This window comes from Lepidochelys kempii, chromosome 11 (assembly GCF_965140265.1).
Source record: "Lepidochelys kempii isolate rLepKem1 chromosome 11, rLepKem1.hap2, whole genome shotgun sequence".
Classification (NCBI taxonomy): Eukaryota; Metazoa; Chordata; order Testudines; family Cheloniidae; genus Lepidochelys; species Lepidochelys kempii.
Window position 1 is genome coordinate 75620293 of NC_133266.1, and position 15223 is coordinate 75635515.

Genomic DNA, 15223 nt, shown 5'->3' on the forward strand with positions numbered 1-15223 from the left:
TCACAGCTTCAAAGGCTGTGCTGGAATATATGTTAAGTGCCCTGTTCCGGCTTCCTCCTGTGTTTCCAGCAATGCTGGTCTGAGCAGGGGGGGGCTGGCTGTCTGGCTACACTCTCCCCAACAGAACCGGGTCCAATAAACCATATGACCTCCCCGGCCTGGTCTCTCGGTGTTTTCTGCTCCCACGGGCGTGGCTGGGAAGGGCCACAGGGCTCAGCAGGCTCAGGGAGAAACCTCAGCCCCACTGGAGACAGGAGGGGAGCAAACCTCACAATCCGTGTGGTCACTGCAGGTCTGTGCAACTGCCCCCCACTCACTCAGTGGCAGTCTGTGGGGGAGGTCTAGGGTGGCCAGGTGTCCCGATTTTAGAGGGACAGTCCCGATTTTTGGGTCTTTTTCTTATATAGGCTCCAATTACCTCCCACCCCCGTCCCGATTTTTCACACTTGCTGTCTGGTCACCTGAGGGAGGTCTGGCAGCCCCCTCCCCAGCCACAGTCCATGCGTGCCCAGCAGTCCCTGTGAAAGCTCACCTTTTCCGGGTGTCTGTTTCACACCCTCTGCCAGAGACGTTCCCCATTCTTTCTCCAGTTCAGCTGGCAGCAGGTCTCGTGCGTGGGGCGGGGGAGAGCTGAGATTTCAGGCTGCTGTCTTATGGCAGAATTGCTGCGATTAACTGGCTGAATGTGCTAATTCTGAGGACGAAACGGGGAAAGGGGCAGAGATCGAGAGTCAGGGAGTGAAATGGAGAAAATACAGGAAGCATTTCGAGCAAGGGCGAAGTGCAATAACCAGAATCCAGAATATTCTCTGCACCCCTTGTCTAACTCTGGGCCTGATTCTCTTCCGCATTGACGGCCCTTTCCCTGTCTCCGGCCGTGTCTGGAGGGCTTTATGCCCCTGTCCAGCCCCTTCACACTGCCAGGAAGGGAGAGGTGTTATGGAATCTTAGCCCAAAGAGGAACCAGGCCCTGTGTCACCTTCATCCTGGGTTTCAGATGACCCCGAGAAGTTGGGGGGCCACCGGGGCCTAGAGCATGGCCCTGCCACAGAGGCCCCGCCCCCGGTCATCCTCTTCCCCCGAGGCCCCGCCCCCCCACTGTTCACTCCTCTGGCCCCCGAGGTCCCCCTACCTGCCCCTCGCTCCTCTCCGCCTCTTCCCCCAGGACTCCACTCACCCCCTGCTTGCTCCTCTCTGCCCCTTTCCCCGTAGGGGGACTACCGGGGGCCATGGGGCCAGGCACCCGTCCCTTTTCTCTGTCTTCGGTGAGCGGGGGGCAGGGGGGTCCTTGGGGAAGGAGGTGGAGCAGGACAGGAAGAGGCACGAGAAGACGGGGCCGCGGGGGAAAAGGCTGAGGGGGGTTGGGGTGCAGGTTTTGGGGGAGGAGGTGGAGGGGGGATGGGAAGAGGCAGAGCAAGAGCAGGGCATCGGGCTAAGAGGCAGAGGGGAGCGGGGTGCAGGCGGGGCCCCCACTTCTCTGGAGCTTCGCTTCCAGCACTCGAAAGATGACCATGGGCCCACGGGCCTCCGGAGGGGAGACCCGCCCCACATCCCCAGCGTTTCCCCCCCGCATGTACGGCCTTTTGGGGGAGGCTCAGCCTCCCCTGGCCTCTGATACGGGCTGCCCGTGCTCAGTTCCTTCCACGCTCTGGAGAGGAGCAGCACCCAGGGGTGGGGCTGAGCCGGGAGGCGCTGGGTGAGGGGCAGTGGCCTGAGACCGCAGGGACACAGCGTGAGGCACCATCCCAGGCATCCCCATGAAAGGAGCAGAACAGGGTTTACCTGGGGTGGGGAGTGTATGGAGAGCGTCCCAGGGTCGGTGGAGATGTATTGCCCTGGTGAGCAAGTGTGGCAAAAACACAGGCCTCGCTGTGAGCAGGATTTGAACCTGCGCAGGGAAACCCGAATGGATTTCGAGTCCAATGCCTTAACCGCTCGGCCCTCACAGCTGTGAGTGACGTGGCCCCCAGTGGCAGTCTCTACTGGAGCGGCTGGAAGCCGACGGGAGGGAGCTCTCCAGCCTCAACGAGCAGCCGTAGCCATGTTGGCAAGAGAAACTCTCCCAGCACCATAGCACTGTCCACACTGGCGCTTAGGTCCGTGTAACTTGTGTCACTCGGGGGGTGGCTTATTCACTCCCCGAGCCACATACGTTCTACCAACACAAGGGGGAGTGTAGACGCAGCCTTAGCAGAGACGCGATTAAGATCCACTTCCTGGACACTACTGTGCTAATAAACGATGGTCACATAAACACCACCCTATACTGGAAACCTACTGACCGCTGTTCCTACCTACATGCCTCCAGCTTTCACCCTGACCACACCACACGATCCATCGTCTACAGCCAAGCTCTGCGATACAACCGCATTTGCTCCAACCCCTCAGACAGAGACAAACACCTACAAGATCTCCATCAAGCCTTCTTACAACTACAATACCCACCTGCGGAAGTGAAGAAACAGATTGACAGAGCCAGAAGAGTACCCAAAAGTCACCTACTACAGGACAGGCCTAACAAAGAAAATAACAGAACGCCACTAGCCGTCACCCTCAGCCCCCAACTAAAACCCCTCCAATGCATTATTAAGGATCTACAACCTATCCTGAAGGATGACCCAACGCTCTCACAAATCTTGGGAGACAGGCCAGTCCTTGCCTCCAGACAGCCCCCCAACCTGAAGCAAATACTCACCAACAACCACACACCACACAACAGAAACACTAACCCAGGAACCTATCCTTGCAACAAAGCCCGTTGCCAACTGTGCCCACATATCTATTCAGGGGACACCATCCCAGGGCCTAATCACATCAGCCACACTATCAGAGGCTCGTTCACCTGCACATCCACCAATGTGATATATGCCATCATGTGCCAGCAAGGCCCCTCTGCCATGTACATTGGCCAAACTGGACAGTCTCTACGTAAAAGAATAAATGGACACAAATCAGATGTCAAGAATTATAACATTTATAAACCAGTCGGAGAACACTTCAATCTCTCTGGTCACGCAATCACAGACATGAAGGTTGCGATATTACAACAAAAAAACTTCAAATCCAGACTCCAGCGAGAGACTGTTGAACTGGAATTCATTTGCAAATTGGATACAATTAACTTAGGTTTGAATAGAGACTGGGAGTGGCTCAGTCATTCTGCAAGGTAACCTATTTCCCCTTGCATAATGACAGGTTTCAGAGTAACAGCCGTGTTAGTCTGTATTCGCAAAAAGAAAAGGAGGACTTGTGGCACAAATAAATTGGTTCGTCTCTAAGGTGCCACAAGTCCTCCTTTTCTTTTTACTGATAAAGTTTGCGGATGATACCAAGATGGGAGGGGTTGCAAGTGCTCTGGAGGATAGGATTAAAATTCAAAATGATCTGCACAAACTGGAGAAATGGTCTGAAGTTCACAGGCTGAAATTCAATACGGACAAATGCAAAGTACTCCCCTTAGGACAGAACAGTCAGCTGCACACATACAGAGCAGGACGTGACAGCCTAGGAAGGAGTACTGCGGAAGGGGATCTGGGGGTCAGAGTGGACCACAAGCTAAATATGAATCAACAGTGTAACACCTGCAAAAAAAGCAAACCTCATTCTGGGCAGGATTAGCAGGAGTGTTGTAAGCAAGATACGAGACGTAATTCTTCTGCTCTACTCCATGCTGATGTGGCCTCAGCTAAAGTATTGTGTCTAAGTCGGGGCGCCATATTTCGGGAAGGACGTGGACGAATTGGAGAAGGTCCAGAGGAGAGTAACAAAAATGGTTAAAGGTCTAGAACAGGGGTTCTCAACCTTTTTCTTTCTGAGGCCACCCACAACATGCCATTAAAATCTCCAGGGCCCAGTGTGGGAGGGGGAGGCTCTGGGCCGGGGAAAGGGGGGAAAACAAGTTTGCATAGGTATAGTTTGACTTCTGTTTTGGGTGGGCAGGGGCCAGTGAGGCTCAAGCCAGCTCCGACGTCGGGGTCTGGGGAGGGTATGCTACATCCACCCCCTGACTCACCTCAGCAGGCCACCCGCCTGTCTGGACTTTGGGGGGGCTACAATCAAAAATTATAACTCAAAGGTGGGGGGGCTCAGCTCAAAAAGTTTGAGGTGAAGGGAAAGGGATAGCTAGGGGCTGTGTGCAGGGGGGTAGCTCAGGGTGCAGGGAGGAGGTAGCTAGGGGCTGTGTGCTCTCAGGGCTCCCCTGGGCTCCCTGTACCCTGAGGGCTCTGCCAGCCAGAAAGCAGCCGTGTCACCCCGCCCAGGAAGCAGCTGTCCCACGCAGCCAGACTCTGGCTTCCCACCTCCGACCTAGCCAGGGGGTGGAGAGAGGAGGTGGTGGAGGGGGGGTGTGGAGCTACCCCAGGACTGCCCTGCTCTTGCACTGTAGTTTGGGAGGGGTGTAACACCCCTGTGTTCCCCCAATTCTGCCCATGGGCTCAGGGCTTCTGTCCCTTGGGGAGCACCGGGGCTCGGGGCTCCAGAATTCAGCCCTGCTGCTACCGGCTTCAGCCCTGTGGGAGGTGCTGGGGTTCGGGCTTTGGATTTTAGCCACGGGTTCATGGACCCCCAGTGGGCCACGAACCCCCTGTTGAGAACCGCTGGTCTAGAAAACATGATCGACGAGAAAAGGTTGAAAGAACTGGGTTTGTTTAATCTGGAGAAGAGAAGACTGAGAGGGGACAGGAGAACAGTTTTCAAGTACATAAAAGGTTGTTAGAAGGAGGAGGGAGAAAAATTGTTCTTGTGAATCTCTGAGGACAGGACAAGAAGCAATGGGCTGAAATTGCAGCGAGGGAGGTTTAGGTTGGACGTTAGGAAAAACTTCCTGCCAGCATAGTTAAGCACTGGAACAAATTACCTAGGGAGGTTGTGGAATCTCTGTCATTGTAGGTTCTTAGCAGGATCAACAGTCACCGCTCAGGGATGGTCTAGATGAGGGGTAGTCAATTATTTTTTGTCAAGGTCCAAATTCTTCATCAATGTACAGTCAGGGGCCAGACTGCAGAGAAAATCATTTAAAAAAATAATAATAACGATAATATGTAAATAACAAGTTTGTGGGGTCCGTTCAAAAGCGTCTGGCAACCCGGATTTGGCCCGTGGTTCGCCTGTTGACAGCCCCTGGTCTAGATAATACAGGAGAATTACGGAGACCTCGGGAATGGAGGTTGTTGGTAACTTTGCCCAAGCCATTATGGGCTGCTCCTCAGGGCGGAGTGCTCGGAACGGGGGCTCACACTCTGCAGCGGCTGCCCGGCAAGTTTCTGATTCTCGCCCCCTGACTGCAAGGGTGATGCGTGAGGCACCCGGGGGCGCTTTGGCACCAGTGGGTGCGCAGTGCAGGCCGGGGCCCTTTCAAACGCAGCCGCTCCTCCAGAGCGCGGCAGGCGGGCAGGAGTTCGGGCTCCAGCAGCTGACGCTCGCGGCCAGGTTCCAGCAGCAGCTCAGGGAGCTTCTTTCCTGGACTGAGACTAAGGTTGCAGGCTTGTCCCCCTCCCAGCCAGAGGCGGGAAACAGCCCCTGTGGCTAGTGCAGACCCCAGCACTCCTTCTCGGGAGCTCACAGCTGTGCCTGTGAACCTCAGCGTCTTCACCTGTACGTGGCTGGCCTTCCGCGTGGCAAGTCGTGGGTGGGGGTGGGGACAGGCAGCCCCGATGTGCCGAACTGGACGATGCCATGCCGGCACAGCTCAGTATTTGTTGGGTTTTTTGTTTTTCGTCTCCGCTGCTGCCTGACTGCGTACTTCTGGGGCCACATGGTGTCTGGCTGACGGGTCCGTCTGTAACTCTGGTGTTCGTATTTTTGAGGTTCTACTGTACTTAGTCCTGCCTTGAGTGCAGGGGACGGGACTAGGACGGGCCTTCCAGTGCTGTGATTCCATGGACAGGACTAATGTGAGTTTTTTAATCTGACTTCCTGCATTACACCAACAACATGATTTTGTCCAGCCATATGGCAGCAGGGCTCACCATTCTCCCCGCCTCCCCGAACCCCCATTTATCGCCCCCAGCACCCACTGCCTTCCCTGGTTCCACCTCTATCCCCCCCATTGCCCCAGACCCCTTCTGCCTCCCTCTCCAAACCTGGGGCTTGCTGAGAAAAGCGAAACAAAGAAACATGCAAGTATCACTTTTCACAGCACACTGACTAGCTACCTGGGAGGCTGTGAAAAGTGATACTTGTATGTTTGTTAATATCACTTTTCACAAACTCCCAGCTAGCTACTGAGTGTGCTGCGAAAAGCAATAGTCAACATACAAATATAATTTTTCATATTATTTGTGAGTCTGAAAAAACCCTACATCAATAAATTACAAGGATTTGGACACGTGTCTGTGCATATTTATTTGTTTTTCCTACAGTTACGTATTTTAGGGAAAAGTGTCAGTGCGGCCACCAGGAAGAATTGGTGGGTCACAGTCCGAGGCCACCAAAAAATGTGTTCGGAGAACCCCTGGTTTAAATGTACTAATAGGCAAAATCCAAACCAGCCATGTCTGCCTGGACCTTTTCAGGCAGGACTTCAGGTATCACCCAAAAGATCTTATTTTTCTTTGGTTCCATGTATACATTTGCTCAGATTTTACTTCTCCATTAAAAATGTAACCAATTCCCAGCTGCCTGGCAAGTGAGAGCTGGCTGAGTTTCCATGGTTCTCCCTGCACCCTTATGGGTGTGCTGCCAAGGGAGCAACACACAGGCCTGCAATGAATCTCAAGTGCCTCTAACTTGCCTAGCTCTTCTCAGCCATTTCTCTTGCTGTGAGCTGCCCTCCTTTTGAGCCCCACCAACTTCCTCACATGCAGGAACAGCAGCAGATTGCCATCTTGGAGCAACAGCTGAGGAAGGCGTCTTTTCTGTCAGCACTAGAGTGGTCTATTGTATTGTGCTCTTCTTAAATAAGCAGGATACTGCGATCGACCAGTGAGCGTGTCTCAGCTTTGTTACGTCGAGTGCTTTAAAAGGGGTGATGCGCTGCACTGTGTGGGCTGAGAAAGATCTCATGTGCTCCCCATCATCAATTCTGAGATTTGCACTGATTGGCATTAAGGCTTTTGGGGTGATGGTTCTATGACTCAAACTCAGTGGCTTTATTTGGTCTACCAGAGTCTGAGGTTGGTGATCTTCGGGGATGGTACAAGCCTTACCTAAGACATTTAAGCGAGTCAGAATGTGGATGGAAGACTCTAGAATGAATGATGTGCGAGTTCCTCCAAGTAACAGGGATAGCCGTCTGCCTCTGAACATAGCTCAATTCTTATTGTGCTTAACACGCTGGAATATGAATGGCTGCTATGGGTGGCTGATCATCTATGAACATCATGTAGTAATTCCTGGTTTTTTAAATTATTGTTTTAGCTGGAGTTTCAGCTGGAGTTTCTTCCTCAGAAGCTGTTATGGCTTTCAAGGCTCTTCGCTTCCTTAATCTTTCTGCATTTGTGATTGTCATAGGATGCAATGGGAAAAATCCAGAAAGACCTGAAAGAAAGATGATTGATATTTATAGCTGGAGTTGCAATATGACTGTTCTAGATGCACAGATTCAAAGGCTAAAAGGGAGCGCTGTGATTATCTCGTCTGACATCCTATATAACACATGTTATAGAACTTCCCCAAAATAATTCTTAGCATATATATTTCAGAAAAACATGCCATCTCAAGTTAAATTGTCAGTGATGGAGAATTCACGACAACGTTCGGTCAACTGTTCCAATAGTTAATGAGACTTTTAGGAAGTGAGAGTAATTGTCTGTCTCACTAACCCTCTAGTGGCTTGAAGTGCCTTTTACTGCTGTCTCGGCCAGCTCAGCCTCTCCATAAATGAGACCCGTTCCCATTTCCTCAAAAAGAACAGGAGTACTTGTGACACCTTAGAGACTAACAAATTATAGCTCATCTTAATTAGCCTTTTACAGTTTGTATGGCAACTCCCACCTTTTCATGATTCTCTGTATGTGTAGATAGATCTGCTTACTATATGTTCCATTCTATTCATCTGATGAAGTGAGCTGTAGCCCACGAAAGCTTATGCTCAAATGAATTTGTTAGTCTCTAAGGTGCCGCAAGTCCTCCCGTTCTTTTTCCGGATACAGACTAACAAGGCTGCGACTCTGAAACATCCCATTTCCTGTGGCCAAAAGAAGGGTGACTGCATATATACATATTCTCAAGGATTCATGCAAAGAAATGAAGAAAGAGTCTTTGGCACTCCAAGTATGCGGAGGATCACCAAGGAAAACCTATTGTCTTTTAAGAGACATAAGCAAATAGTTCAGATTGGAAAACACACTGAGTTACCTAGAAGTTTTTCAACCGGTTTTGTGACATGTGCTCCACAACCAATCCAGTGTTTGATTCTCTCGATGTTCAAGCCAACAAGCTTTTCATTGTGGCTATTTGGGAGTGGGTCATAGCAGCCCACTTGCTCCAAATACTTGCTGTCCCGTGCTCGCTTGTTATATGCGGCCACTATACGGAAGAAGGGTCTGTTGGCACAACCACCAAGAGCCAATCGGATAGCTACGTGTCCTCCATGATAATTCTTCATAAGGAGATGAGCTGAAGGGAAGATCAACAGGTGTCACAATCGATTTGATTATAAACAGATGCGTATAGACGTCGAGCCAAAAAATTCCAAAGGCCTTAGAGAAAAGCTTGGTTTCATTTAAAAATCAAGAAAACTGCTGTAACCTGCCCTTACGCAGCAACAATAGATTATTCTTCATGATGGAATCGAAGTCTGTACCTTGCCAGGACACTGAGGTCTTAAAGCAATTTATTTACAATAAAGATGACAGATTTGCTCTACCAACCCTTAAGAGAGTTCAGCGGTGAAGGCTGCACATTCTCCACTAACTGTGATTGATTTAGAGGGATGCAGAAACTGGGGTCTGTCAGTACAACATGGTGTGCACGCAACCCTTAACAAGCCCTGTCTGCACTTACCAAGGTGCACCATGATGACCCTTGAAAGCACCTGAAAGAGGAAAAAGACCATGAAGGAATCCCCGCCACTCCCAAACACAGAACAAGGGGCTAGCCCACTGCAGCTGTGCCGCTGTAAGTGCTATAGGGTAGACATAGCCTGAGTTGACAGAGACGAGAACCTGAAAGTTATACACCGGACCCTCGCTAGAACACGCGTCTATAGAACACAAATTCTGATAGAACGTGGTTGCGGATCCCAAATTTAGTAACCGTCATTAACTGTCATTGTAACGCGGTCCCCGCTGTAATGCAGTACGCGCTAGAATGCGGGATTTGGCATGGATCCCAAATCCCACATTCTAGTGAGGGTCCAGTGTAGTTTGAAAATCCTGAGGGAAACATGGGAGTTTAGTTGCAAGCCCTGCCCTGGCGCCTGTAGACTCTGTCTCTCATGACCCATGTGCCATGGCGATCCTGGGAATGGAAGTTTCAAAGCACCTGCCCCCACTCCCACTTTTATGCTTTGGGGTTTAGGTAACTTTCAACCTCTTAGGAGCACAGGCAAAATGAAAAGATTTTTTTTTCCCCCCTGGTAGCCCTGCTAGGCATCAGCCTCACTGCCGCACCCTGCCTGCTTTTCTGTTTCAATAGCTTTGTTGCTAGGGCAATGCCAACAAGTGCCACATGAGTACATAAAATCACTTGTCATTTTCAGGTAAGAATTCGTTTCCCCATTATATTGGTGTTCTGAGGATTTGGTATTATTTTATATATGTACGTTAAGGCTGTCAATCACAGTTATCTCACACGATTAACTCAAAAAAATCAATCGCGATTAATCACGCTTATAACAATAGAATACCAGTTGCAATTTATTATATATTTTTTGATCCATTTTCAATACTGATTTCAATTACAACACAGAACACAAAGTGCAGAGTGCTGACTTTATATTATTATTTTTTTATTACAAATATATGCTCTGTAAAAATGATAAAACCAAAAAAATAGTATTTTTCAATTCACCTCATACAAGTACTGAAGTGCAAACTCTTTCTTGTGAAAGTGTAACAAATGCAGTTGGGTTTTTTCTGATTGCATCACTGCACTCAAAAACAAAACAGTTTAAAACTTTAGCGCCTACAAGTCCACTCAGTCCTACTTCTTATTCTGCCAATCGCTAAGACAAAAGTTTGTTTACAACTGACAGGAGATACTGTTGCCTGCTTCTTATTTACAATGTCACCTGAAAGTGAGAACAGGCGTTCCCATGGCACTTTTGTAGCCGGCGTTGCAAGATATGCCAGATATGCTAAACATTCGTATGCCCCTTCATGCTTCGGCCACCATTCCAGAGGACATATTTCCATGCTGATGATGCTCGTTAAAAAAATAAGACATCAATTAAATTTGTGACTGTACTCCTTGGGGGGAGAATTGTAGGTCTCCTGCTCTATTTTACCTGCATTCTGCATATGTTTCATGTTACTGCAGTCTTGGAAGATGACCCAGCACATATTCCTTTTAAGAACACTTTCACAGCAGATTTGACAAAACGCAAAGAAGGTACCAATGTGAGATTTCTAAAAACAGCAACAGCGCTCGGCCCAAGGTTTAAGAATCTTTACAATTTTTTTGTTTTTTACAGAGCAAATATTTGTAATCAAAAATAAATATAAATTGAGGACTGTACACTTCGTATTGTGTTGTAATTAAAATTAATATATTTGAAAATGTAAGCATGCCAAATATTTAAAGTAAATGGTATTCTATTGTTGTACAACCGCACAGTTAATCGTGATTTTTTTTAATCGCTTGACAGCCCCAATATATGTGTGTGTGTGTGTCTATATGTACACACACTATGAAAATTACTTGATTGGGTTGCAGTAATTGTTATTCTTGGATATTAACTGGTTCAGGGACTCCTCAAATCTTGCTGCTAATTGCCCGTGGTTTAAGAAATAGCCGAGAACTCCCGGTTCACAGGACGTGTGTGCGGGTCTCTGTGTGTGTGGGGGTGTCTCTGTGTGTGTGGGGGAGTCTCTGGGTCTGTATGGGGGTGTGTGTGGGGGTGTCTCTGTCTCTGGGTCTCTGTGTGTGGGGGGGGTCTCTGGGTCTGTGTGGGGGGTGTGTGTGTGGGGGGTCTCTGTCTCTGGGTCTCTGTGTGTGTGGGGGTCTCTGGGTCTGTGGGGGTGTGTGTGTGGGGGGAGTCTCTGTCTCAGGGTCTCTGTGTGGGGGGGGTCTCGGTCTCTGTGTGTCGGGGGTGTGGGGGGGGGTCGGGAATTCAAAACCGCTGGTTTTATGCTGCGGCCCGCCCCCGTGGCTGGCCCAGCTCCCGCCGCCGGATCAGGGCGGCCTCGACCCCGGCCCCCTCTCGCGGCTGGCGCGCGGCTACGTGGCGGAGGGGCGGCGCTGCCAGGCCCAGCCGGGCTCCTCCCCCCGCTCCCGCGCACGCCGGCTGAACCCCCCGGATCCGGGCCTCACGGGCCGCCGTAGCGCGGCAGCGGGTCGAGTCCCGCCGGCACTGTCGGGACTGAGCCGTAGCACGCCTGCGCCGTGCGCGCCCGCGTCTCGCGGCCGCTTTTCCCATCGGCCCCCGCGGGAACTCGCTGCTTGGGGACCACTCGGCCGAGGCACCGTCAAGTTCCAGACTTCGGAGAAAACAATAAAAACTAGGAACGATCCTGCTCGTCATGAAACAATCAAAAGATTTCAGGGTCTGCTGGAAAGCAGCGGGTGGCCCCGCTTTGGCCCGCGTCTGCCTGTTGGCTGCCCTGTAACAACCCCCCGGCTTTCACAGTGCTGGTGGGGAGTCACTCGGGGGAAGGGAGTGGGGGGACATGGCTCCCTGGGGGCCGACAAGTCGCCCTTGGGTGTCCAACTCAGGTGGACTTGCTGACGTGAAGCAGGGGTGCTGAAGGCTCTGAGACTCCGAGTCAGGAGGCGGTGACGCCAGGTGACTTTCCTCCCTGGAAAAAGAACAGGAGGACTTGTGGCACCTTAGAGACTCACCCATTTATTTGAGCACGAGCTTTCATGAGCTACAGCTCACTTCATCGGATGCATACCGTGGAAACTGCAGCAGACTTTATATACACACAGAGAATATGAAACAATACCTCCTCCCACCCCACTGTCCTGCTGGTAATAGCTTATCTAAAGTGATCATCAAGTTGGGCCATTTCCAGCACAAATCCAGGTTTTCTCAGCCCCCCACCCCCATACACACACAAACTCACTCTCCTGCTGGTAATAGCTCATCCAAACTGACCACTCTCCAAGTTTAAATCCAAGTTAAACCAGAACATCTGTGGGGGAGGGGGATAGAAAAAACAAGGGAAAATAGGCTACCTTGCATAATGACTTAGCCACTCTCAGTCTCTATTTAAGCCTAAATGAATAGTATCCAATTTGCAAATGAATTCCAATTCAGCAGTTTCTCGCTGGAGTCTGGATTTGAAGTTTTTTTGTTTTAAGATAGTGACCTTCATGTCTGTGATTGCGTGACCAGAGAGATTGAAGTGTTCTCCGACTGGTTTATGAATGTTATAATACTTGACATCTGATTTGTGTCCATATATTCTTTTACGTAGAGACTGTCCAGTTAGACCAATGTACATGGCAGAGGGGCCTTGCTGGCACATGATGGCATATGTCACATTGGTGGATGTGCAGGTGAACGAGCCTCTGATAGTGTGGCTGATGTGATTAGGCCCTGTGATGGTGTCCCCTGAATAGATATGTGGGCACAGTTGGCAACGGGCTTTGTTGCCAGGATTTCCAGGTTTATGGATCTTGGGTAGTAGATAGAATATCCCAGGTCGGGGTTCCAGGGGAGTGTCTGTGCGGATTTGATCTTGTGCTTTTTCAGGAAGTTTCTTGAGCAAATGCTGTAGCTGCTTTTGGTAACTCTCAGTGGCATCATAGGGTAATGGCTTGTAGAAACTCGTGTTGGAGAGCTGCCGAGCAGCCTCTTGTTCATATTCCGACCTATTCATGATGACAACAGCACCTCCTTTGTCAGCCTTTTTGATTATGATGTCAGAGTTGTTTCTGAGGCTGTGGATGGCATTGTGTTCCGCATGGCTGAGGTTATGGGGCAAGTGATGCTGCTTTTCCACAATTTCAGCCCGTGCACGTCGGCGGAAGCACTCTATGTAGAAGTCCAGTCTGCTGTTTCGACTTTCAGGAGGAGTCCACCTAGAATCCCTCTTTCTGTAGTGTTGGTAGGGAGACCTCAGTGGATTAGTATGTTGTTCAGAGGTATTTTGGAAATATTCCTTGAGTCGGAGACGTCGAAAATAGGATTCTAGGTCACCACCGAACTGTATCATGTTCGTGGGGGTGGAGGGGCAGAAGGAGAGGCCCCGAGACAGGACAGCTGCTTCTGCTGGGCTGAGAGTATAGTTGGATAGATTAACAATATTGCTAGGTGGGTTGAGGGAACCATTGCTGTGGCCCCTTGTAGCATGTAGTAGTTTAGAAAGTTTAGTGTCCTTTTTCTTTTGTAGAGAAGCAAAGTGTGCGCTGTAAATGGCTTGTCTAGTTTTAGTAAAATCCAGCCACAAGGAAGTTTGTGTGGAAGGTTGGTTTTTTATGAGAGTATCCATTTTTGAGAGCTCATTCTTAATCTTTCCCTGTTTGCTGTAGAGGATGTTGATCAGGTGATTCCGCAGTTTCTTTGAGAGCGTGGGGCACAAGCTGTCGGCATAGTCTGTGTGGTATGTAGATTGTAATGGATTTTTTACCTTCAGTCCTTTTGGTACGATGTCCATCTGTTTGCATTTGGAAAGGAAGATGATGTCTGTCTTTATCTGTACAAGTTTTTTCATGCAGTTGATAGATTTCCACTCCATACGGCTAAATGCAGTGCCTTGCATAATGACAGGTTTCAGAGTAACAGCCGTGTTAGTCTGTATTCGCAAAAAGAAAAGGAGGACTTGTGGCACCTTAGAGACTAACCAATTTATTTGAGCATGAGCTTTCGTGAGCTACAGCTCACTTCATCGGATGCATACCGTGGAAACTGCAGCAGACTTTATATATACACAGAGAATATGAAACAATATCTCCTCCCACCCCACTGTCCTGTTGGTAATAGCTTATCTAAAGTGATCATCAAGTTGGGCCATTTCCAGCACAAATCCAGGTTTTCTCACCCTCCACCCCCCCACACACAAATTCACTCTCCTGCTGGTGATAGCCCATCCAAAGTGACAACTCTCTACACAATGTGCATGATAATCAAGTTGGGCCATTTCCTGCACAAATCCAGGTTCTCTCACCCCCTCACCCCCCTCCCAAAAACCACACACACACAAACTCACTATCCTGCTGGTAATAGCTCATCCAAAGTGACAATGTGCATGATAATCAAGGTGTGACCTTAAGGGATTGCCACACTAAAGAGCTCCTCCCAGGGACTGTTCAAGAGCACCAGACCTATGGCAGGGAAACAGCCTGGAGAATGGGATTTTCAAAAGGGCTGAAGCAGGTTAGGCAAGTCCATAGGAGTTAGGTGCTTTGGAGGTTCCCACCAGACACCTAAATACCATTGAAAGTGTGGCCCCAAGTGCTTAAACACTAGGGCCCTGATGCTCAGCTGGTGTCAGTCAGGGAGGCTGAGAATCCGTGATAACATCTGTTAACCAAGAGCACCCGCCCCTGCGCTCAGAAAGCCAGGGAGAGAGCAGGAGACAGCACTGGGCGCACAGATTCATGATTATGAATTATCTGCTCTCCTGAAATCTTCCCCTTTGGGCTCTGCTCTGAGCAGCCAGGGAAGCTGGGACCCCAAGGGCTCTCCCAGGATCTGGGCCCCTCTGGGCTGGGCAGTCACAGTGCTCTGAATGAAGCTCTGATCCACGAGTAATAGGGGCACACAGGAACTGATAATAACCCAACCTGCTGGGCCAAATCCCTCCCCCTGCCCTGCTCAAATACAATGAGAGAAACCCCCAGCAGCGCCCCTTACCCAGGAATCCCGTCACAGCCTCCTGGAGATTGTTCTCTCGAGGGAAATCCCGGATTCTCTTTTCCAGCTCAGGGGACTCGGGCACCGGATGCGGAGACATGGCCTTCTCATCCCTGCAGAGACATGAACGTGTTTATTCCTCCCATTCCTTTGCTCTAAGTTCCTGACCCCCAGAGCCAGATGGGGAGTGGGTGGGAGCTGGGCCACAGGCAGGGCTAACGGGGCCGTGACCTCTGCTGCCCAGGGAATTTACTGCCTGCACGATCTGCCGGGGCCGGCCTGGAGACTGGGGGCCTCTCTCCATCCAGAGAGAAAACCCAG

General features: G+C 50.1%; 1 protein-coding gene and 1 non-coding gene across 2 annotated transcripts; both read right to left on the reverse strand.

The window, feature by feature from the left end:
• Positions 1 to 1867: 1867 nt before the first annotated feature.
• TRNAS-CGA (transfer RNA serine (anticodon CGA)) lies at positions 1868 to 1949 on the reverse strand. The gene has a single exon. It is a non-coding gene; the product is annotated as a tRNA-Ser (tRNA).
• Positions 1950 to 6308: 4359 nt separating this feature from the next.
• LOC140895269 (small ribosomal subunit protein bS16m-like) lies at positions 6309 to 15002 on the reverse strand. Its single transcript, XM_073304715.1, has 5 exons — positions 14903 to 15002; positions 11413 to 11579; positions 8944 to 8974; positions 8296 to 8556; positions 6309 to 7476 (listed from the first exon to the last, which is right to left on the reverse strand). Exons 1-5 carry the CDS (start codon positions 15000 to 15002, stop codon positions 7340 to 7342), a joined length of 696 nt encoding a protein of 231 aa, XP_073160816.1. The 3' UTR covers positions 6309 to 7339.
• Positions 15003 to 15223: the final 221 nt, after the last annotated feature.

Bases quoted from the DNA above. Each gene is read 5' to 3' on its own strand.
- LOC140895269 (XM_073304715.1), bottom strand. From the start codon at position 15,002: ATGTCTCCGCATCCGGTGCCCGAGTCCCCTGAGCTGGAAAAGAGAATC. The intron at 8,975-11,412 runs GTGAGGCCCGGA...TTCCTCTTTCAG, and splicing joins CTGCCGCGCTACGGCGGCCC to GTGCTTTCAAGGGTCATCAT. The intron at 7,477-8,295 runs GTAACTCAGTGT...TCTTTCTTTCAG, and splicing joins ACCGGTTGAAAAACTTCTAG to GTCTTTCTGGATTTTTCCCA.